The sequence below is a fragment of the Neomonachus schauinslandi genome, chromosome 11, assembly GCF_002201575.2.
Source record: "Neomonachus schauinslandi chromosome 11, ASM220157v2, whole genome shotgun sequence".
In the NCBI taxonomy this organism is placed as follows: domain Eukaryota; kingdom Metazoa; phylum Chordata; class Mammalia; order Carnivora; family Phocidae; genus Neomonachus; species Neomonachus schauinslandi.
Genome location: NC_058413.1, coordinates 79,507,463 through 79,531,589, shown reverse-complemented (window position 1 = coordinate 79,531,589; position 24,127 = coordinate 79,507,463). Strand labels below are relative to the sequence as shown.

The window sequence follows — 24,127 nt, the reverse complement described above, 5'->3', positions numbered from 1 at the left end:
GTATTATGGTGAAGACCTTCACGGTCTGCAAAACTCCCAAATATTTACTATCAGGCCTTGACAGAAATAGTTTGCTAATCCCTGCTATGCCCACAGAAGGCATCTGGAATGCTGAATGGAGTGTTTATATTGAAATCAGTGTATGACTTAATTTGATTTCATTTATAGACATCATATACATTATTCCTTTTGAATATCATCATCTACTTGGTAAACAAATAAAAATAAACTTATGTTAAAAAAAAAAACTTATTCCTTGAAATGTTTAGGACCAGCAAAACAATCATATATAAAAGAAGTAAATTCTCAAGAAAAAAAATAAATGAACAATTTAAATTACATTTTTAAGTAATGATTTCAAGGTTCCTCAGAGAATGCCAGACAGTAAAGGACATATCTAAAAATCCTTATAGCAAATTTCTAGTTTCCAAATTTCTGGGATACAGTACTTAACACAGTATTTGAGATTCTACAATTGTTATGGAAGAGACAATGTGTAGAGTTACTTATCAGAAAAAACAGGGGAAGAAAGATTTTAAAATAAGAAACCAGTCAAGAAGTAAAAAATAAAAAGAATGGCATGGCAAGCAATTTAAGCATTTTTTTTTTCTTTTCCATTTATAGGGAGCTACATAGTCTGCTGGTGTAGAAACTTAACAGAAATTTACTTTTCATTTAGTGGGCTGATTCCCATATCTGTGTCAGATAAAATCATAGCACTTATTATTGTTACCATGGATACCATGAAGATACTGCCATCCACTAAACAGTATTAGAAGAAGACAACATAGTTTTCTGGAACTAGTCCTGTTTTGCCTTCATAAGTTGCTTTCAACCATCCTGGTTCCACTGATGGGTACACTGACAAAAAATTTTAAAAAAAAATGTCATTCAGTCAACATTAGCCTCAAATAATTATATACATAAATGGGTAAAAATCCACATCAGATTGCATATATACACTCAAGTTGTCAAAACAATGTCACAGCACCTTTAAGGCTGGAAATGTCCTTTGCATTCATGTAACCAATCTCTCCTCCTCCCCAATCCCTCCCATCCTTCCATCTTTCCTACCTCCCCCAACCCTTGTTCCCTCTGCCTCTCTTGAATACACAGAAGAAACTGGGCTGCAGAGGAATGTGATGCATTCACTGGTACAGGTTATGAGAGGCAGAGCCTGGACTAGATTCTGAGTCTCCTGGCTTCTATTTTAGCTTCTTTTCCCTACACTATTCCTTCATCTTCCTCATGATAATGAACTTAAGGGAAGGGAATGGGTAGACTTACCATTAGAAAATATCGCCCCCTGTGGGAAGGAAAGCTCATGGCTGTGCTCTGCTTTACAAGAGTACATGGCTTTGGCTTGGCTGAAAAGAGCAAAAAACAATTTATGAAATCCACAACAATCAAGTACATTTATACTTTAAATTATTCTTAAAATTGATACTAGTTTTTAGTTGTAATTGGAGTATAATATACATAAAACACACATGTAAGTGTGCATAAGAGCATCTTCCACAAACTGAGTACGCTTGTGTAACGAGATCAAGAAATCAAACATTGACAGCACACCAAAAACCTGTCTTGTGTTTCCAGGAAATGTCCCCAAGGGTGATTAACCTGGCTTATAACAGCACAAACTGGTTTTAAAGAATACTATTATATAAGAGTATACTGGCAAACAGGCCATTTTTACACTTATTTAGATATTCATAGGTACCCTAAAGCTTTTTATGTACTTTCTTTTCAGACTATCAGAGGTGAGACCCCAAAATTAAAGGCCTACAGAGTATACTAAATAAATTAAGTGGGCATGATACAAGAAAAACGATAGGATAAATTGATGATAAATGGCAACCAACAACAGCCTCATTGTCAAGGAGACAATGAGGACAGATGGAGGCTTTGAAAACCAGAGCCTATACCCATCTCCTAAAGTAGTAAACCAACACTCACATGAGAATTCAGACTCAACGTAACCAGATACTCTTTTTCTTAAGAGAAGCCAGAGGGCACCTGGGTGGCTCAGTTGGTTAAGCGACTGCCTTCGGTTCAGGTCATGATCCTGGAGTCCCGGGATCGAGTCCCGCATCGGGCTCCCTGCTCGGCGGGGAGTCTGCTTCTCCCTCTGACCCTCCTCCCTCTCATGCTCTCTGTCTCTCATTCTCTCTCTCGCAAATAAATAAAATCTTAAAAAAAAAAAATTAAAAAAAAAAAAAGAGAAGCCAGAATTTCAGAGTTTTGTATGAGATCTGTTTTTAAATATTTAGCCTATACTAAAAAGCCATCAACTGAGGCTGCTCATCAAGTCACCAGTCAAGTCACCTTTATTCTTCAACATCCAATTACCTTGGCAACACAACGTGCAAGTTATTCTGACTTCATGTACTTCTCACCATCTGTATCACAACCAGAGTCCAAGCTGAAGTCATTTCTGGTGTGGCTCACGAAACGGCTTCCTAGCTTTCTAAATCCTCTAGGCTTCCTATTTTGTCTCCTTACAATCCATTCTATACAGAGCAGCCAGGGGGCAGCTTGAAAAAGGTCCTGATGATCATGTGATGACATTATTTCCCTGAAAACAACCCTTCAACTGGTTTCTGAAGGTAGCCTCCACACTACGCATAATCAGGTACCTGTCGGTATCTCCTGCTTATTCCATACCTGCCTCTGCTCACCTACTACACTGTAGTCACACTGGCCTGCCTTCACCTCCTCAAACATGCCAAACTCATTCCCACCTCAGGACTATCAGGGCTTTGTCCTGAGATGTTTTCCTTAAGATTTTATTTGACAGAGAGAGAGAGAGAGAGCACAAGCAAGGGGAGTGGCAGGCAAAGGGAGAGGGAGAAGCAGGCAGAGAGCCCGACGGGGGGGGGCGGGGCTCAATCCCAGGACCCCAGGATCACAATCTGAGCTGAAGGCAGATGCTTAACCAACTGAACCACCGAGGCGCCCTGAGATGTTCTCCTCTTGATCTTCACATGGCTTTGCACTTCTAGTTCATCTTAAATTTCCTAAGCTTTGCTAATGGTTAGGTGTTCCTGAGCACACACTGTAAAATAGTTGCCTGGGGAATTATCATACTCACCTGTTTTAAGTCTGCATGGTGTTAATATCTGGTATTCTGTTGTTACTATTGACAGTTCTATAATCTCCCCCCAATTAGAATATAAGCTCCATGAATGATGCTTGATGCTTAGTAACTCAGTATTTGCTGAATCAATGAATGGGAAAAAAAGTAAGATGCTCTGGGCTCTGTTTTCTACATGATGAGTCCTTTTAAGACTGAAGGCACCTTGCCTTTCCTCCCTGAGGTCTCAGTACTTTACCTGCAAAAAAGCATCAGCAAGCAGTGTTTGCTATCTATAACTCTCTCAAAGAATAGTGTAACATTATTTCATTTCCCTTTGGAGCTAGATGCTGGGTCTTATTCCCTACACTTCCAGAATGAGACTAGGTCATTTATACTGGAGTTCCCAAACAGATATCTGAAAATTAGAAAGTTAAAAATTAGAGAAAAATTATGTTCCTACCCCCAGAGTCTATTTCATGAGGTGAGTCTCAGGCTGTACTTTCAGAAAGTTTGCTAGGACAGCCTTCAGCAGGCAGATTTAGAAATGACTACTAGCCCAATGCAACATGGTCTAAGGAAGAATTGAGGAAGTACAGGTACCCAGAGAAGGACAGGACTCCTACACTAAAGAGCCATGTGTATGTGTGTGTATGTGCATGCATGCACATGAATGCGTGTGCATGGATGTGTTGGTTGACATGGGCGTGGGTGTGGGGGAAGAGGATATTACCAAGTTATGAAGACTTCTAAGAACCAGACCATGGCAATCTTAAATAGACAGAATATTAGTTTTTCCTATAAACCTTCCAGTCAATTATAATCATTTAATCTAATATAATTTGGTATAATTCGATCTGACATAATCTGATGTCTGATGTAATTGAGGGTTCCAGAGTCATTTCTCTAAAAATATGTAGATTTTTCAAAAAATCAAATCTTCTAACAGCAAAAATTTCCTCTAATATTAAGTCTTACTGCTTTGAATCATTAGGAGATGCGTAAGGTAACACTTTCCAGTTATAGAAATCATTAAGATATAATAATCTTACAATGATATAATTTTTAAAATTATATTCTAAATGCAACCGAACTATTTTTGTTAATATTTCAGACATGAATGTTCTCTCTTTAGTATTTTATGGGATTGGATAGCAAGGGGGAGGCATGTAGAATAATTATAATCCTAAATAAATGGATAGTTAAATGTGTCAAAAATACATAGCACAAAATATTATCTGTCATGACTTTTCAATTATTTGTGCATATGACTAGACAGGTATAATTTTCTTCTGCTGAGATCTGTAACTACAGGTGTTAACTCAGCAGAGAGCTTTGATGATTTAATGTAGAAGTCTGTAACAGTGAAGTTTTCTCTCCAGGTGTTAATGCTTCCTCTTTTACTGCCTTGGAATATTGAAGATGTGAAAATAACACTGTCACCTATTGAGTCTCTCTTCAGAAAATCCTAATATCCTTTAAAAAGAATTTTGAAAATCTTGCTTCTTATTGCATGGGAAAGTAAGGTAATGGCACTCAGCATCCTGAAAGCCATTCCTTCCCTTATCATCCAGAGGATGGTCTGTTCACAAGACCCATTCTTAATTCTAAATGCTATTACTGATGAGTAGACTTACAAAGGTTTGATAGGGTGAGTGTGTAAAATTCACAATGCTTATCTTAATATAAGCAACATTTTAAAATGTCACGTAATCAAAAGTGATACAATATTTTCTGGAGAGCCCCTTAATGATACACACACACACACACACACACACTTTTTGTATGAAGGAAGGAGAGAGGCACACAGATATAGTTAAAAAGGTGCCAAAGTAGTAACATATAGAAAAGCTAAAAACAAAAAAATCACAAAGTCTTCAGGAGAAGATTTAATAAATTAACACACACCAATCCAATAAAGCACTAGGCAGCTACTACAAATAATAAAGTAGAACACATGACAAGAAACAGTGTTAGCACATAAAATAAAAATTTTACAAAAAAATGTGTCCTTGCAAAACTCCTAAATTGCCCACAACTCTTTACGATAAATACTGCATTTGCTTTCCGGTCACTGTTTGGAGAGTTCTTCAGTTAGTCACGTGTTCCTCTCTTAGGCTTTTGTCAACAGATACTGGCTGTTTCTGGCATGGATGTCTGAGTATTGAATGCCTGGATGCTAAAGAACTCCCACGGGAGCCTGTAGAGTCAGTGCTGCTTATGTCAAAGACACATGTACTGCAACTCCACTGAAGATGAAGTGAAAATGTGAGTAACAGAGAGAGAGAGAAAATGTCTACATATGTGTAAGCAGGCAGGGGAGGGGCAGAGGAAGAGGGAGAGGGAGAAAGAGAATCTCAAGCAGTCTCCATACTCAGCATGGAGCCCAGCGAGGGGCTCGATCTCATAACCATGAGATCATGACCTGAGCTGAAATCAAGAGTCTGATGCTTAACCTACTGAACCACCCAGATGCCCCAGTAACTGAGTCTTTTTAAGTTAAAAATGTGTATTTTATTCATTTAACAATTTTGTTGAGCATCTTCCCTGTGTTGGGCACTATGTTGGAACAATAAAGTGAATACAACCTTCAGGGTTCCTTTTCTGTGTTTATCACAGAGGAGTGAGTAGTTCACAAAGTATAGTCAAGGGGAACCTGGATGGATGGGTAGATGGGACCCTGAGAGGACATTGCTCTGATAGCAAATGAAGTGTGTATGAGAATCCATTTATTTCCTATTATGCCATATATTGAAGAGGTCTGTAAAAATGTGAAATAATGTAACTCTTTGTATTAGAAAATATTTTTCATAAAATTTATTTTAATATGTAATGGCCTTTAAAAAATATCTGTTATTGTATTAATGGTGCTTTGGTGGTATTAAGGAAGAGAGGTGTCAGTTCCTGAGCTCTTAGCAGTCACCATCATTAAGGAACGAAAGCAGATTGCAGCATGGCCACAACAGAGGAGTGGGTTTCCATGTGGCCTGGGTTAGTGGTAGATGTGAAACAATTTCTGTTGTCTTAAACACATTAAGAATATGGCCTTTGGAAGAGGTAGGGAGGCTAGACCCTGTTGTGACCTGGGGGTAGGCACATAAACTATTTGCCTCAGTTTCACAGAAAAGGGTGACCCCCAAATGCTGGAGGACTTGTGATTATCGGTGACTTAGGTGAGAGGAGTTTGAATTTTGAAAGGAAACAATTACTTCCTTGGTTCATCTTCTATATGTAGAAATGAAGTCCAAGAGAAATTAAAGTTTGGCAAAGTCAGGCTAGAATCTACATCTCATGATTGCTGGTATAAGACATTTCTGGTGACTATTTGGATATTAGCTGTGAAGTCTCTTAATAACACTGAAAAAAAAATCACTGCTATTATTGATAATTGTTGACTTAAGTAAGAGTGAATAATCACAATTCTGTCTTCTAACAAAAAGTGTTGCTATTATCACCCTTTAGTTGCATTAGCTTATTCTTTTTTTAATAAATTCATAAATTTAAAAAAATTTCTCAGTTTAAATTTCTAATATAATAAATATAAATAAGGTATGACCCACATAGGAGACGAACCATGAGAGACAATGGACTCTGAAAAACAAACAGGGTTCTAGAGGGGAGGGGGGTGGGAGGATGGGTTAGCCTGGTGATGGGTATTAAAGAGGGCACATTCTGCATGGAGCACTGGGTGTTATGCACAAACAATGAATCATGGAACACTACATCAAAAAGTAATGATGTAATGTATGGTGATTAACGTAACAATAAAAAAAAGTAAAAAAAAAAGATATGACCCACATAAACAAAAGCTCTCTGGGGGTCCTCAATAATTTTTTTTTATGTATATAACGGCTTTCTAGGACCAAAACGTTTGAGAACCATGGTCATAGATGAGATTAGGTGGTTGTGAGCCAAAACGTTAACAGTGGTTATCTTCAGGTAATGAAATCAGAGGTGGTTTCCCTTCACTTTTTTTAGATGATTATTCTCTACATTCTCTAAAAGAAGAGAAAGTTGTTATTCTTAAAAATCATGGATTCTTTTTTGTTTCTTAATGTAGCACAGTGATTTATCTTATGTGTATCTTGCATGTGTCACTATGCTCTAAACAGTGACATCCTTCTTAAATCTCAAACTCACTGGACAAGACGACTTTGTTGAGCTTTGTGTTGGTGCTTTGTAATTATAAACAAAACATTGGTTTGAAATTATGATAACAGAAATATGTTATTGCTTATAATGAACCAAGCACTCCCAATTTTCTTAATTCTCAAGCACATAATTCTCAATTCAACCCTCAGAAGATATCTGTATAGCTTGCCTAAATTATATTACTTTAAAAGTGGATCTTTCCCTCTGCCCAAGTATAACTAACATTGAGGTAAAGGCTTTATGGATATCATTTTTCACATGCTTTTATAATGGTAAAACAGAACCTAGTGACAGTTGGCTCTTGAAGCCATTTTCCAGATTAAGGAGAACAACTGTAAATAACCAATGTCTGCTTAGGGATATGCTAGGTACTATGACATTTTTCTCTATTCGAGTGGTTCTCAAACTTTTTTTTTTTTTTTCGTACGTAAGAATCACTTGGGGAGGTTGTCAAAAATTCATATTCTCCACATCTCAGTCTCAGATATTCTGGTTTCAGAGTCTGCATCAATGCAGGAATCTTCACATTAACAAGCTTACAGGTCAAGCTCCCTTGAAGAGTGGCCCCTCGTACTCCACTGAACCTGATTTCTTAAAGATTTCTAGTGATGCCTTAGAGATTAAAACCACTGTCCTCTAATGATCTCCTTCACACTTTTGCTTCTACCACACTGACCATTATTTCTGATCATTCCTTCACATTCTTCTTTGCTTGAGCTTTAAATCACTTAAACCATTCACCAAAGACCAATGCTGGCCATTTTTCCTTTTTTACTCAGTAAGTTCCATCACTGAGTACCTTTACCTTTATCTCTGCAGTGTAACCGCTGTGTAGAACTTTCTCAAATGGCACCAAACTCCATGCTCTGTCCTGGTTTCAGTTGCACATTTTTTTTTTTAAGATTTTATTTTATTTATTTGACAGAGGGAGAGAGAGCACAAACAGGGGGAGTGGCAGGCAGAGGGAGAGGGAGAAGTAGGCTCCCCACTGAGTAGAGAGCCTGACGTGGTGCTTGATCCCAGGACCCCAGGATCATGACCTGAGCTGAAGGCAGACGCTTAACCAACTGAGCCATGCAGGTGTCCCCAGTTGCCCATTTCTAACTGCCTTTCAGTGTTCCTCAGGCTCCTCAAACATTATGGTCAAAACTTTCCTTTCCCCTCCTATGTACTCACGAGCTAAGATCAGAAACTAAATTACTATTCTTTTTGACACTCAGTCTCAAAGACTTGGAATTTTCTTTACCTGTCTTTCACTCCCAAAGTATCAAAGCAGTTGTCAAATCCTGCTCTGATCCATAAAATTCTCCTTATAGTTTTTCATGCTTTTGTTACTGCCCTAATTAAGGCGCTTTAAATCTCACCAATTCCATCTTAAATGTTCTTTCCACTTCACAACCTCCTAGAAAAGCCACTGGATCTGTTCAAGTATATCCATGATTAGATTACCCCTCTGCCCAATGACCCAGACTCTGCAGTACCTCCTGTAGGTGTTACTTTCCTGTTTTTCAAAGCCATCCACTGAAATCTCCTACTCGGTCTCTTTCCCAAACATGGCTAGTCATCCTACTACCCACTACTGGCTCTATCATTCTTCAAGATCCAATTCAGGGGTAACCCTAAACTCCCTAGAAAGAAAGCAAAATAAGCATTATAATTTAGTAAGGGAAATGCCCTCAACTTCTACGTGTCGTTCACTTGTATTTAATGGTATAAAAGAGTATCAGATGACTGTTAATAGTTAGTGATTAAGTACCATTGATGTATTAGTTAGAAGCCTTTGAATATCTTAAGCAAGCACCTTAAATAGTAACAATAATAGTTACTATTGTAGACCATATACAGAGAACTTACCAAGTACTTCAAATACATTACAGTATACATTTACAACAATTTGTCAAAAGAATTATGACCTTCAATTTTATAGATAGAGAAAACATATTTCCTAAATATGTAACTCCAAGGTTACTGTAACTAGGAAGTGGTAGACCAAGAATTTAAACATGGGTCTATCTGACCCTGACGTCGGTTGTGCTCCACTGTGCCTGTCTCTTCGTGAAAAGTTCTGATGCTGTCAGCACATGGTATGGAACTGTTGACAAGTAAAGACTCCAACCTTCAGTGCAGAGTGAGCTCTAAGTTTATGCTGACAGCCATCAGAAGTTGACTTAGAGTATAACCTAAAAGCATATTAAAAATGCATAGGTTGGTTGTTGAACATCTGAGTATATGACAGTGTTCTGATTTACTCCATTAAATAGCTTCTTTTCTTAAAGTTTTTATTATTTTATTTTATTTATTATTTTTTTCTTCAAGTTTTTAAAGGATTCTCTCTGATACAGAACTTGAGCACTTAACAGATTGTTTAGAGCTTCATAATAAAAAGGCTCCACCTAGTGGAGCAATTCAACTATATAGCAAGACAGAAGTAGCAAAGTTAAATCCCTTACACTAAAGCCTAAAAATGATGACAGTTTCAGAGAAATGATGTTTGCTCTGACATGCACAGTATCTAGTTTTCACCATCCCTTGATAAAAGGGAAGAAAGTGAAGATGCTATGGATGGAGGTAAAGTAAATGCAAGTACTGGGATTTGTTCGTAAGTTCAACACATTGACCAACATCCCAGTAAGATACCAAAGTGGCTCTACTCTGTGAATTCAAAAACATTAATACACAAAGTCCTAGCCCTGCTAGGACTTGGGAAAACAGTACTACACAAAGACCGCTGCTAGGACTTGGGGAAAAAAAAACAAACAAAAAAAACAGAATTTGAAGGTCAATGTTATCCCTAGTAACTAGAACAAGCCCAACATCGTGTAGGTAGTTAATAAACACTTGCTGAAAAAGTCCACATACTTTAAAAAGGTCAATAAAAAATTCTATGGTTGAATAACTTTTTAAAAATTTTAATTCCAGTATAGTTAATATACAGTGTTATATTAGTTTCAGGTGTACAACATAGTGGTTGAATAACTTTTAAAATAACTATACAGTGATACTTCAATTAACTGTGATTCCTTTACTTCATAGCTTTGATTAGCCAAATACGGGAAGCTCAAAACTGCCTTTGTACATCCAAAGGAAAAATCAAAGTTTGTTCTTCAAGTGCTCTCATTTATATGCTCTTTCAATAGAAAGCATTTATTGAATGACTCAGACCTGTTGCTGATGGTAAAACAAAACAAAACAAAAACAGACATACCAAAACACTAAAAAAATTCCATTACTTCAGACATATTCAAATTAAAAACCAAAGCCCACTGTGGATGAGAAGATCAATTTGGAACAGGAGGAGAGGAAAGCGAAACCTTAGAAGCAAGGAGATTATTAGTGGCAAGATGTAACAACCTATGTCCTTTTAACAGAGAAGAAGGTAAAATCTGGGAAACCTGAATGAAGACCTGTACTCAAAAAAAGAGCTGCTTAGGCCAATCAGCCCTACAGCAACACAGTGGCCATTAAAAATAAGCGTATTTTTCAATGCATGTTCATAAAGCTTCTTCCAGAAAAAGTTCTATAACTTTTAAAATCAAGAATATACTTCTAAGGCGCACCTGGGTGGCTCAGTCGGTTAAGCGGTTAAGCGTCTGACTCTTGGTTTCGGCTCAGGTCGTGATCTCAGGGCTGTGAGATGGAGACCTAAGTCTGGCTCTGTGCGCAGCAGGGAGTCAGCTTGAGATTCTTTCTCTCTCTCTCCCTTTGCCCCTCCCCCCATTCATGTGCACACTCTCTCTCAAATAAATAAATCTTTAAAAAAAATTTAAAGAAAAAGAATACACTTTTAAAAACTTTCCAGAAGTTGTCATCAAAGGAGTCTTTGCCGTGCCAAGGGTTATAGCAACTTGTATCTTTCAGAAAACTTGTTTAGAACCCTTCTTTTGAGAAGATTTTAGTAAATGAGGCATCGCTGCAACAGTGTGATAGGCTAAATGCTGTTTACAGACATGACCAAAATTTTCCCTCTGAAGAGACAGTAGGTGTGGATTTGACCATCGGCAGACCTGAAGGTCAGAGCTGTCAAAGATGACCCAACATGTCAACAAAACACAACGATATCACCACTATTTTATTTATTTTTTACCTTAAGGTTTTTGAGAACTTACCGCCCAAAAGAAACCAGCTTAAGTGAACCAACATTTTCAAACAGTTGGGCTTTTGCTGCCACACTGAAAAATAATTTTAAAATGCAAGTTCCATTAAAATTGATCAGAAAATCATTCAGTTCAAAGTACAATTCGGGGTTATCAGTTAACACAAACCAAAAATAATTAGTTAAGAACTGTCCACAAAATCTGACCTGAATTTTAATTGTTTTAAGCTTTAATGTGAAAGAAATTTTTAGATCTAGTCTCCAGCTCATAGACTACCAGATGTAATAAACCTATAGCTACCTCCCCTGGGGATCTTACTGTCCTCATCCTTTCTACTTCAGAAAACTGTGGGAGCAGTAAAAAAGAACCTTTTCTTCCCACTCAGCTTCTGGCAGTGATACTGACCCCTGTGGAGCCAAAGGAAAGAATCAAATCATCAAGACAAAAGAACTGTTGTTCATTCTGATAGCTAAGATAAAACTAATTCTAAAATGTTTCATATTTTTTTAAATATTTGAACATAGTTCTTAAAGTGAAAAGAGGGAACTCTGAAACATTTGTGGATTCAAATCTTATTTCAAATCATGGGAGGGAGCGCATTATCTATTTGAAAAACTGAGACTATATTAAAACTAAGGCACCCTGGGGTAATTAGAAAAGTTTCTATACTTACTAAAAGAGAATTTCAAATTCTGTGAATGATGTTTTAAATTAGATTTTTAAAGTGTATCTTATTTCTTTAATTGACAAACTTTTCTCCCACCACCTAGGCAGTTGATAATATGAAGGGTCATTTTACACCTAATACAGAATATATATTCTCTCAATTTTAATTTCTACTTCATCAGTACAATTACAAAACAGAAGCAAATCTTCTTTCCCTCACAAAGGATGGAATTTATATTGACATATTGGCTTAAAATTTATTTTTCCTTAATGGCTAGAACTGTACACACTGGACAGTAGACAGATTTATAAATATAGTATTTGTCTATATAGTGGTAGTTGGATTTCTGACCAAGAGAGATAATGTATGTCAAACACACGCTGTAATCAAAAGGTTCTTGTCAAAGGAGATGTGATGAATGAATGAATTTAAGATACTGTTCCTATGGAAACAGGCTTACCGGAATGCCTTACTGGACTTTCAGTGAATAATTAAATGGGCTCCTTAACTTTCCAAGTATTAGTTCTCATTATCTCTAAAATGAGGTTTCTACTACCTACTGTGGAGGGACATGAAGTACATTAAGAGATAATATATGTTAAGGTGCCCAGTAATTATAGCATTTGGAAAGCTCAGGAAAATAAAATGAAAGGGCTAAAAACTTTCCTTTTAGATTTTGCTTACTTCTTTATCCAAGTTCCCATTTGCTCTTCTTTGTCCCCTTCCTATTTACATCTATGTACTCTATCCTATCGGCCTAACTTACATTTCTGGGTCTTTTGATTAAAAGTACTCTCTTTCACCTTTCACGCTCCTTGTTCTCCACGTAGGGGAGACAGATGATGGAGAGGAGAGAGAACAAACCCTCACAATGTAGATAGCAGTTGCATTTCTAACAGAGAGGTGGGGGAGGTGGGATATGGGCAGTTGGCTCAGCTGAGAGGCAGATGTCTAGCTTTTACAGAATGTCTAGTTTCAAAGCCCAGAACTACTATATTATACATCCAATCTCATGTCTTTAAATTAAGCCATAGTTCTGCTTGTAAGGCAAATGACTGAAATTGTATGTGTGTGGAATATATCTATCTTAAGCCTCCTCTAATTTGTAATACACCATTTGTAGAAGAGGACAGGGTCCTTCAGAAGTTGACTGTTCCCACACTACAGATGAGGCTTTCAGCTGCGGGACTCCTAAAGGTTGTTTGGGACATACTCAACCCCTGTGTATCCCTAGATGATACAACAAATACAAACTGTCTCTCACTTACACAGATCCAGGTCGCTGGTAGCCATTGCTCGAGGCAGTGTCCAGCCTTAACCTCCTGCACATTTTTGGAGGCAGGTCTGGGTGTGGTGGAGCTTTGGGCATCTCTTTGGAACCTACAGAAGTTAAGCTTTGAATGGATCCACTGTAACTCTTGCTTCCTAAAGGGAAAACCCAAGAAAACAGGCAAGGTGCTATCAGACAAAATAACACCAGTAACACAGTACATGCACGTAACAAAAGGAAGCATTTTTCTCTAAGCCCAAATGAGAAGGTACAGAATGTTCTTTGAGCACAGCAGCCCATCACTCAGAGAGATCACAATCTACAGTAATTACAAAAACAGCACCTCACGGAGATGGAAAGATCCACGAAAAAAGTCCCAGTGCACCAGTTTTAAAAATCCTAGCTCAGGAACAGCATTGTTAGCCCCTTCACCATTAACTTTTCCCTCCTTAATCATGCTGAATAATCCAGCAAGTGATACAGAGACAATGACATTTTATATAACCTCAAATCTGGTTTACCTTCAGCTGCAGAGATGGATCTGAGAGAGGAAGCTGAGGCTCTTTTCAGTCCTGAAAGCCCATACGGCCCTTTCTTGACCAGGTCTATGGGTGGGGAAACATCCCCTGGGCTGGCGACCGAGGCAACACTCTGGCAATCTGATTCTGCATCCGTTTTGGTTGCATCCTCTTTAGAACTTGATTCAGGACTAGTTGTCCAGAGTCCAAGACTCTTCTGTCCATTGGAAGGTGATGGGGATACAATCCAAGGAATCCCTCCAGATTTCTCCCTGGGCTGGCAGGAAGCAGACTTGGTTGTGCTGTTTTGCTCAGAGGAGTGAGAGGAGAGGGACTCAATGCTCCCCATGGGTGTGCTGTCTGGGCTGCTGCTGTAAGAGTCACCTGGGTGGGAGCGAGAAAACAGCAGCAGCTGTCTACTGAGACAACACAACCAAACCCTTCCATTCTCCAACTCACACGCGCTCAGCGGCCACCTGATCCCAATGGAGTAACAGGCCTGTACCCAGTGTGGAAAACCGCCATCTGTTCTGGAGAAAGGCTTTAAAACATGCATTTCAACTTAGTGAATGCATTTTTCAACACTATTCAAGGAAGATTTTATATGTACCCTGGCCCTATGAAATAATGTTACTTCTTGAAGGATTAGTGAGCTGGCTTGAATTCACACAAAATTTGCTTCTGGGGACACCTGGGTGGCTCGTCAGTTAAGTGTCCAACTCTTCATCTCAGCTCAGATCTTGATCTCAGGCCTCACACTGGGCTCCATGCTGTGCATGGAGCCTACTTAAAAAACTTGCTTCTGAAAAAGAACTCACAAATAATAGTAGTAAGATTCATTGATGACATTACAAGAGATCGCTGGAAGGAGGGATTTTACAGACATGTTTCTGCCTTTATTTTCCTGATGTTAAGTAATTCTGAGTTAATGCGTCTGAGTCCTTCTTCATTGAAAGGCACCAGTCATGTCAGCTACAAATTAGAAGCTGCTTACATTTTTAAAAGAAAGGACTTTTTCCAATCAGAGAAAGACATATATCATATGACCTCACTGATATGAGGAATTCTTAATCTCAGGAAACAAACTGAGGGTTGCTGGAGTGGTGGGGGGTGGGAGAGATGGGGTGGCTGGGTGATAGACATTGGGGAGGGTATTGCTATGGTGAGCGCTGTGAATTGCACAAGACTGTTGAATCACAGATCTGTACCTCTGAAACAAATAATGCAATATATGTTTAAAAAAAAAAGAAGATAGCAGGAGGGGAAGAATGAAGGGGGGGAAATCGGAGGGGGAGACGAACCATGAGAGATAATGGACTCTGAAAAACAAACTGAGGGTTCTAGAGGGGAGGGGGGTGGGAGGATGGGTTAGCCTGGTGATGGGTATTAAAGAGGGCACGTTCTGCATGGAGCACTGGGTGTTATACGCAAACAATGAATCATGGAACACTACATCAAAAACTAATGATGTACTGTATGGTGATTAACATAACAATTAAAAAAAAAAAAACAACTGTGGATCTTTGGGGCACTTGGGTGGCTCAGTTGTTAAATGTCTGCCTTTGTCTCAGGTCATGATCCCAGGGTCCTAGGATTGAGCCCTATACTGGGGCTCCCTGCTTGGTGGGAAGCCTGCTACTCCCTCTCCCACTCCCCCTGCTTGTGTTCCCTCTTGCTGTTCTCTTTCTGTCAAATAAATAAATAAAATCTTTAAAAAAAGAAAAAGAAAGGACTTTTTCCTCTTCCTGCTGAGAATATAGCAATGTAAGAAACTGCCTATTTAACTGAATTACTTTTTAATGTTCTTAAAAGTAAGTTTTAAGAAACAAATCAGAAAAACTATAATAAAGTATTCAAACATATATAAATTAAAAATTAGTGTTTTCTGTTAAATACTGACCGTGAGAAAAAATTGCAGGGCATGGGGGTGTAGAGTAAAACGAAACAAGTTTAACATGCACCTTGGGCTCAAGCTGCCACCCACTTTGCTGTGGGGCTTGGTTCAGAACACCAAGTTAGTGATAATGTGTAGTGTGGTTTCTCTTTGTATTTCTTTTCTCTTTCTCTTTCAGACACTTTGATACCCAAGAGATGATGCTTTAAGGACATAATGTGAAAAGAAGAAAGAAAAGGACTGCTTTAGCCAGACTTTTTCTTGCTTTCTTCTCTACCACTTTGACAATAGGACAAAACCTGCTACAAAGTAGCACTCGATGTACTTAATAGCAGTTGCAGAAAAAAAAGGGCACTGAGCAAACTATTTTTTTTCCTTTGTAGCAGTAATGAATTTGTTTGTTCAAAGTACCTTGTAACCATACTGACAAAGAATATATAAATGGGAGGGGAGTGTTGGGGAGACAGTATCAGTAAAATCATCTATTTATTTCTACCCTAAGGTTGGTAAGGTGAGGGAAGGCTAAATCAAAGAATGAAGAAAGCATTTCCCTACAGCAGGCACACTTACTATCAGGTTCTGCCAAGCACGGTGTATACCTCCCTCTAGGCTTCCGGGAACCTGTGGAGAGGCAGATTGCTCGTGTCCTTCGGGATCCAGATCGAGACTGAGGCTGAGGAAGAGGAATGCTTGGGTCTGGGGCAGTATGAAAAATCTACATAAAAAAGAAAAAAAATTGGACAGAGGTCAATAAAAGGGGGCAACTGCCATTTTCATCATAAAATGGTATTTGTGAGTTAGTTAATAAATAATCTTAGAACTATATGCTATTTAATCAGCTTCATGGCAAGAGATGCTTGATATAAAAAATATCCTACAGCAATTACAACTTTCTTTTCCACTTACACTGAGTAATGTCCACTCTCTGGGTTTTCTTTTTTATCTTCCCCAATCTCCCAACAATGAATTTCAGAAGATTTTCCAATAATTTCAAATATGAACAAATGTCTGTGTCAAGACACATTGACTCTTACTATTGTGATATTTTCTTTCTCGCTTCATGCTGAACATAACCTGAAGGGAAGAGGCTCATTCTGTATCATTTCCCCAGCCAAGCAGTTCCTTGCTTCTCAGGAGAAGGTGCTGTCATGCTGTTGGTCCTGAGCTGTCTTGGAACATGACAAGCTGCAGGGAGAAGTCTGAGCACAGCTACAGGATACAGCCAGGTGGTCTTGGGTTGTGAGTGCTTGCAACCTTAGATAAATGAAGGATATTCTTCTACAGGCACCAAGAAGGGACCCAGGGAAAGAGAGTGCATAGTCTTTCTCTGACAAGGACTAGACCAGGCATAAGTGGATCACAAATGTTTTGATTTTCAATGGCTGGATTTACTTAATAATCCAATCACTGTGACTTTCCCAATTTCCCATTTCCATAGTTATTCAAAGATCTCAATCTTGTCAAAGAAACCATGTTTAAAGGCCAGAGAGGACTTCAAGACTGTCTCTGGAATTCTTTTGTCTTATTGAGAATATTACTGCTGCTCTAAGTCTAATTCCAGAGAGATAAAAAGGTTAAAACTATACTTGATCACCAAGTGATTCTAACAGATTCTCTGAATATGAGCAAAAAATTCACTACATAAATACTAAAGAAGAAAATCTTGAAAAGTAAATGATGTAAAAGGAAAGAAAACCATTTACCTGGAGGATTCTGAGAAGCACTTAAAAACTAAACAAGAAAAAAAAGAAATCAAAGTCCTCATGAAGAAGCAATTCATACAAAATGTACAAGACTGATACTTTATAAGAATCTGAGATCACAATGAACTCACAGATAATACAAATGGAAAATTCCTTCTTAAAAGCAAGGTACAAGATTTGATACTTCCACATGAAAATTCAACCTACCTTTTCATAGTGCTCGATCAGAATTTCAACCACAATATTCTGAAATTTAATATTCATCATGGCAGCCACAGTTTCTTCTTGTGCTCTCATTAGAGTTGGGCCAAATATGACTCCAAGGTTTGAGACAGTCATGAGATTTTGTTGGCTGTGTAGTGATACTCTGCAAATAAGAGCAATAAAAATAACATAAGTTAAATGTTTAATAATTAGGCAATGTTCTCATTTATCAAATTTGTGGCATAAATAAAATGTAAAATATGCCATGATAGGTTAGTTTTCAGGTTCAACCTGAAAATATGCCATGATAGGTTAGTAGTCAGGTTCAACCACTCCCAATTGGCATATGTGGGTATAGCCTAAAAAGACATAAAAAGGTAACATTAGCTAAGTAAAAATAATTATAAAGCTTGATTAAAGGAATAAATCTTGATATCCTAAATTAAATATAATCACCCTAGAGAGATTATGAGTTGTTAGGGAGTCTCTAGGGTACTATACTTCTTTTAGAACAGATGGTTAAGATTAGATTGGTTGGAATTATATTTGGATACACTGAACATATTGAGAACCTGGTGCCAGGCATTTTCATAGATATTGATTGCATTTAATCCTCCCAGGAAGTCTGTTTTTCCTATTGTAAAGGTTAAAAAAAAGCAAAACTGGGGTGTCTGGGTGGTGCAGTTGGTTAAGTGTCTGACTCTTGGTTCTAGCTCAGGTCATGATCCCAGGGTCCTGGGATGGAGCCCCGAGTTGGGCTCCCCATTCTTCACGAGTCTTCTTGTCTCTCTCCTTCCCCCTCCGTCCCTCCCCCACTCTTCTCACTCTCTCAAATAAGTAAATCTTAAAAAAAAAAAAGCAAACCTCCTAAAGTAAAAATGATGTATTCCACGTAACAGCAAGTTGGAAACAGAGATGCTATTTCAATTCAGGTCTCCTGAATATGTCAGGGGTTTTCTTAAGCTCCCTACATAAGACAACTAGCCAATGTCTTTCTTTTTCCCTTCCATCCATCCACCCATCCATCCACTCATCCATTCAAAATTTCCCCGAGTGCCTCCTTAGTTGTGGGCACTATGTTAGGTAAACAGTAAGAGAAGGAGATATGGTAGCATCAGTGCTGGCTTGAAAATGAAAATGAAAGGAAAAGCCTCTGGTATTACTGGCCTTAGCAAAAGAAGATAAGGCCTTACCTTATCCCAGTTACCGTCAAAAATGACTTTGACTACTTTAGAAATTAGATATATTCTTTTTTTAAAGATGATTTATTTGAGAGAGTGAGTGCACAGGGGAGCTGGGGGAGAGGCAGGGGAAAGAATCTCAAGCAGACTCCCTGCTGAGTGGGGAGCCCTACTCAGGGCTTGGTTTCAGACCCCTGAAATCATGACCTGAGCCAAAATCAAGAGTCAGACACTTAACCAACTGAGCCACCCAGTGCCCCAATTGGACATATTCTTAAGAAAAAACCTCATTCATTTGACCAATCTTCTAGGTTAATACTGCCTTTTCTATCTTCTAGGCACATTGTTAAAATACGAAGTTCTAGAAAGAAACACAGCACAAGAGTATGTTTATACCTAAGTGTGCATCACTAAATCACTAACTACATTCCAGAAGCAAAAGTAAAATTTTATGGAGAATCCAGGATTTTGAATATTATGCAAATCCTAGCACAGGACAGGAAGAGCTGATTGTCTCACTGACTGAATTTTTCCCTTGTGCCTGACAGAGCACTAGCTAAAAAGCTCTTGGTTAGAATAGGAAAAAGTGGGTGCCTGGGTGGCTCAGTTGGTTAAGCGACTGCTTTCGGCTCAGGTCATGATCCTGGAGTCCCTGGATCAAGTCCCGCATTGGGCTCCCTGCTCAGCAAGGAGCCTGCTTCTCCCTCTAACCCTCCCCCCTCTCATGTACTCTCTCTCATTCTCGCTCTCTCAAATAAATAAATAAATCTTTAAAAAAAAAAAAAAGAATAGGAAAAAGTTTCATTCAACATTTTCTTTTTACATAACCAAATAGTGCTTAGTATGTACTAGAGAATCTACTAAGAGAGCAGTATGTAAAGAATGTCTGGATTTAAAGCTTGGATCCATCCAACTTGGAGGCTGGGTGCAATCTGCCAAGTTATTTACAATCTCTAGGCTTCAGTTTCCTCATCTATAAAGAGTAAGGACCCCTAGAGGGTTGATAAAATTAAATAATGTTATAGGAAATATGATCTCAAAACATTAGTCTTCCTTGTAATTAAATTGGCTTTAGCCACTCTTGCTAAAATGTAAGAGTTCCTGGTAGTGTGAGTAAACTGGAATAAGATTAATATTAAGCTCATGGGGAAAACATTTGAAAATCCTAAAAAAAAATTGGTTTTAAAAAGGACAGTTTATGACTGTGTTGCTCAGAAGATGGAATATTTGGATGAACAATTTTCACTGAATTTCCTTTCTGCTGAGCTAACTCAATCAATACAGACACTTATCACCCCACATTTCAGCTATTTCTGCACCTCATTCCCTCAATTTGTTGTAGGTAACAGACACCCAACTGCCCTTTTAAATATTCAAAGTTAGAGTTGAAGAAGAGACCACAGATAGCCTTTGTTTTAAAGACAAAAGGATTCTCAGAAAAGAAGTAATGGTTTATACCATGTCTCAAAACTAATTAATGGAGATTTGGAATCAACCTTTTAGTCACTGGTCCTATAGATAGTGACCAATCCAGATCACTGGTCTTAAATTCTCTTTTCTTCAGATATATTAAGGTTGCCAGGAATCAAGAGTGTTATTACTTGTTTGTAGTTTACTTAAGTCACTGGGGATGTGGACACATTCCAATAATACTTCTCATGAGTCAATGGGGACTGACTTTGTATAGGTTCAGGAAAAAAGCCAGGAATGGTGATAAAGGATGGGCAAAAGAATTTTAAGCACTCTTCTATGGCCAGATACTATCCTCTGCTATCCCCTGTACCAAAGCCATGCACATTCACTATAAGGGGGAAGTCTGAGTTCATCTAACATTCTGGATAATTAAACAAAAACATTTTATGTGACACTCATGTATCTTTTAAAAGCAGTTTATAAAAGGCTTTGCTAGAAAATTAGCTTGAATACACCAAGAGAATGCCCAATACATACAGTGTAGTTAAATTTCATGAAGAAGTCACACAATTCAAAACATAATTCAAGACTATATTTGACCAAGAATCCTTGTTCATTAACTAAAAGAGGTATTGCCATATGCAACAGTTAATAATGAACTTGAAATGATGCAGTTCCTAGTGGCTTTCCTTCTTATTTCAAGGGGCAGGAGGGCAATTCATATTATCTCATCTGCAGGTTCAGATGAGACTTATTAACATGTTATGTAGCACTATTTCAAATGTGCATGGCTCAAATTAGCATAAACTGGGTTACTACTTGTAGTAAGCAACTAAGCAGGAATCATTTAATTGTGAATCATAATACTCGCTAAGATGGAAAATATCCTTATTTGTATATGAGCCTGAAAGGGAATTCTTAAGTTTAAAACCTGAATTTGGGGGCAACTGGATGGCTCAGTCAGTTAAGCGTCCGACATTTGGTTTCGGCTCAGGTCATGATCTCAGGGTCATGAGATCAAGCCCTGTGTCAGGCTCTGTGCTCAGTGGGCAGACTGCTGGAGATCCTCTCCCTCTTCTTCTCCCTCTATCCTCCCCATCCTCTCTAATAAATAAATAAATCTTAAAAAAAAATAAAATCTGAATTTGGACTTTTGTTTATAGTAGCATGGCAAGTATGTGTGTGTGTGTATGAAAGAGAATCTTTAGACAGATTTATGAGGCCACAGTACCCAGATATTTAATCAAACATAATTCTAGATGATTTATGAAGGTATTTTTTTGCATAAAATTAACATTTATATCAGTAGACTCAGAGTAAAGCAGATTATCCTCCATATGAGTGGGCCTCATTCAATCAGTTGAAAGTCTTAAAAAGACTGAGGTCCTCTGAGTAGAAGGGGATTCTGCTTTCAGACTGCCTTGGATTGGAGCTGCAATGTTAACTCTTCCCTGAGTCTCCAGACTACCAGCTGCCCTGCACACTTCAGACTTACCAGCCTTCACAATAGTGCAGGCCAGTTCCTTGCAACCAATCTCTCTTATATATATGCACACAATACACACACATGCACACACACTATACACACACACACTACACACACACACACTATACACACACACACAATACACACACACACTATACACACACACAATACACACACACACTATACACACAGACACTACACACACACACTATACACACACACTATACACACACACACACACACTATACACACACACAATACACACACACACTATACACACACACACAATACACACACACACACTGAGGGTTCTAGAGGGGAGGGGGGTGGGAGGATGGGTTAGCCTGGTGGTGGGTACTGAGGAGGGCACATTCTGCATGGAGCACTGGGTGTTATGCACAAACAATGAATCATGGAACACTACATCTAAAACTAATGATGTGATGTATGGGGATTAACATAACAATAAAAAAATTTTTTAAAAAAGCATATTCAATAGACTGATTATAATAACAATGTTACAGTACCATCATACACTTTAGAAAGACATGAAAAGTCTAACTTTAACATTGAACAAGTAGTTAGGTGAAGAACATAAATCAGAGAATTACTTGACGAGGTGCTTTATTAAGATGTCCAGCATCTCTCTGTTTTTTTTCTGGCAATTTGTGCACCAATGCATGTACAGCTTCCACCCGGTAGTTTTGGTCATCAGATTCTATAACATAAAGGTTGCAAATGGTCAAGTTTCAATTGCATTCAAACGTGTAAATAAACATTAGTAATCTAAACATTATAAACACTCCCACCGTCATGCCTTACAAACATTGCTTTATGCAGTAAGTATTATTACTATCACTGGCTTAGAGCGGTTGAGTAACCTAACCATGGTCATGAAGTTAGTTAAGTCAAACTAACCTAGTTCTATCTAATCCAGACCTGTGCTCATAGCCACTGGACTTCCATACAACCATAACTCATCACCTGCAATGTGAGTGATCACAGAAATTGTTACAGATGGCCTAATGTGCCAGGCAATATAATATACTTTATCACACATAAAACTTCCTAGTGACTCCATCAGACAAAGGAAGAAAGTATTTCTTTCCAAATTTTATAGATTTAAAGAGAACAGGGAATTACTGTTCTGAGGTGTCAGGATTATTATGCAAACAGAGGCCTGATAGATTTTAAGTCCACGTTGACAATGGTAAATCTGAAAAGTGAAAAACCATCTAAAGGAAGACTAGTCTAGTCTGCCAGGCAAAAGCCAACATGCTGACATGTCTGCTAGAGAAACATCTAACACTTCAGAATGAAGAACCTATTAACATGCTCTTACTATAATAAACAAATTCTATGGTGACTACCTACCCTGCCAAGCCCTTTCTCTGAAAAGTGCCCAACAGGAGGTGAGGAAAGAGCATGCATGGCTCACGCTGGGCCAAACACAAAGTCTCCCAGGGGCTGGAATGGAGACATCAAAACTGTGATCTGTCCGCTTAGCTATGTGAAAAGGCATATCGTGTAAGACCAGGGTTGACATGACCAAATGTGCTCCAAAGCCAAGAAAACCCGACTGGAAAGGGAGATACAAATAAGGCAGATATGCAGCAAAGAACAGAGAGGAGAGACCCTCCTAAAAGGATGGGAAGAGAAATACCAATTCCCAGTTTTGCAGTTCCTAGCTGTAGGCCTGTGGAAAGCCTGATCCATACTCTGCCAGGGAATCTGTGAGACACCTTGTAATTTCTGAAAAACTTCCCCTTTTTACAGAGCTGAATTTCCAAATAATACCTAATTTTATTATCTTATTATCTGATACATGGTAATATCCTTGACCCAGACAAAAGATTAATTCTTATCTATAAGAATATATTTTAATTATCATGGTAGTGAATTATTTATTTGCCATGGAAATAGAGAAAAATAGCTTACAACCAAATGTTTCTATTAAAACAAGCTGCTCATTTTAGCTACTTAGCTAGGTGGCTCAAATGCCATTTGTTTAATTAACACAAAATTTCTGTAAGAAAGAGTTTTAGGGTAAGAGTCAAAAAAATTGGCTTGTAGCCCTGATTTTGCCATCAATTTACTAGTGTCCTTGGACAAAGTCACTGGCCCACTCAGGGACCTAGTCAATAAAATGAGAGGTCAGACTATACATTTTCTGAGGTTTTGTTCATCTAATAAGGATAGATTTCAATGAAGAGAATATAGAGTGGAAAGCTTTCAGGAGAAAGCTAAGTGGTACAGATGTTTATGAGATCATGTGGTCAGTCATGTATGCTGGATTGAAAACCAAGTCACTCAATGTTATCTGACACTAATCAGCAGACATTTCCTGTGACATTACAATGTGTGGTAATAAATTAATGTAACTGCTTTCTTTCTTGGGACTGTGAAAAATACTTGGTACAGTCATACCTCATACATCTTAACAATGAATTGCTAATTCCTAATGGTTAAATG

At 38.2% G+C, this 24,127-nt stretch overlaps 1 protein-coding gene across 1 annotated transcript in view; it reads right to left on the bottom strand.

Annotated features, from left to right (window-relative positions):
* Positions 1–772: 772 nt before the first annotated feature.
* Positions 773–24,127, bottom strand: part of ARHGAP42 (Rho GTPase activating protein 42) — a 277,264-nt gene continuing 253,909 nt past the window's right edge. The window contains 9 exon segments of the mRNA XM_021679062.2: positions 773–861; positions 1,288–1,367; positions 11,332–11,394; positions 13,255–13,411; positions 13,778–14,158; positions 16,239–16,383; positions 17,579–17,738; positions 22,267–22,310; positions 22,312–22,373. Of these exon segments, the coding sequence (XP_021534737.1) occupies positions 773–861; positions 1,288–1,367; positions 11,332–11,394; positions 13,255–13,411; positions 13,778–14,158; positions 16,239–16,383; positions 17,579–17,738; positions 22,267–22,310; positions 22,312–22,373 (1,181 nt within the window).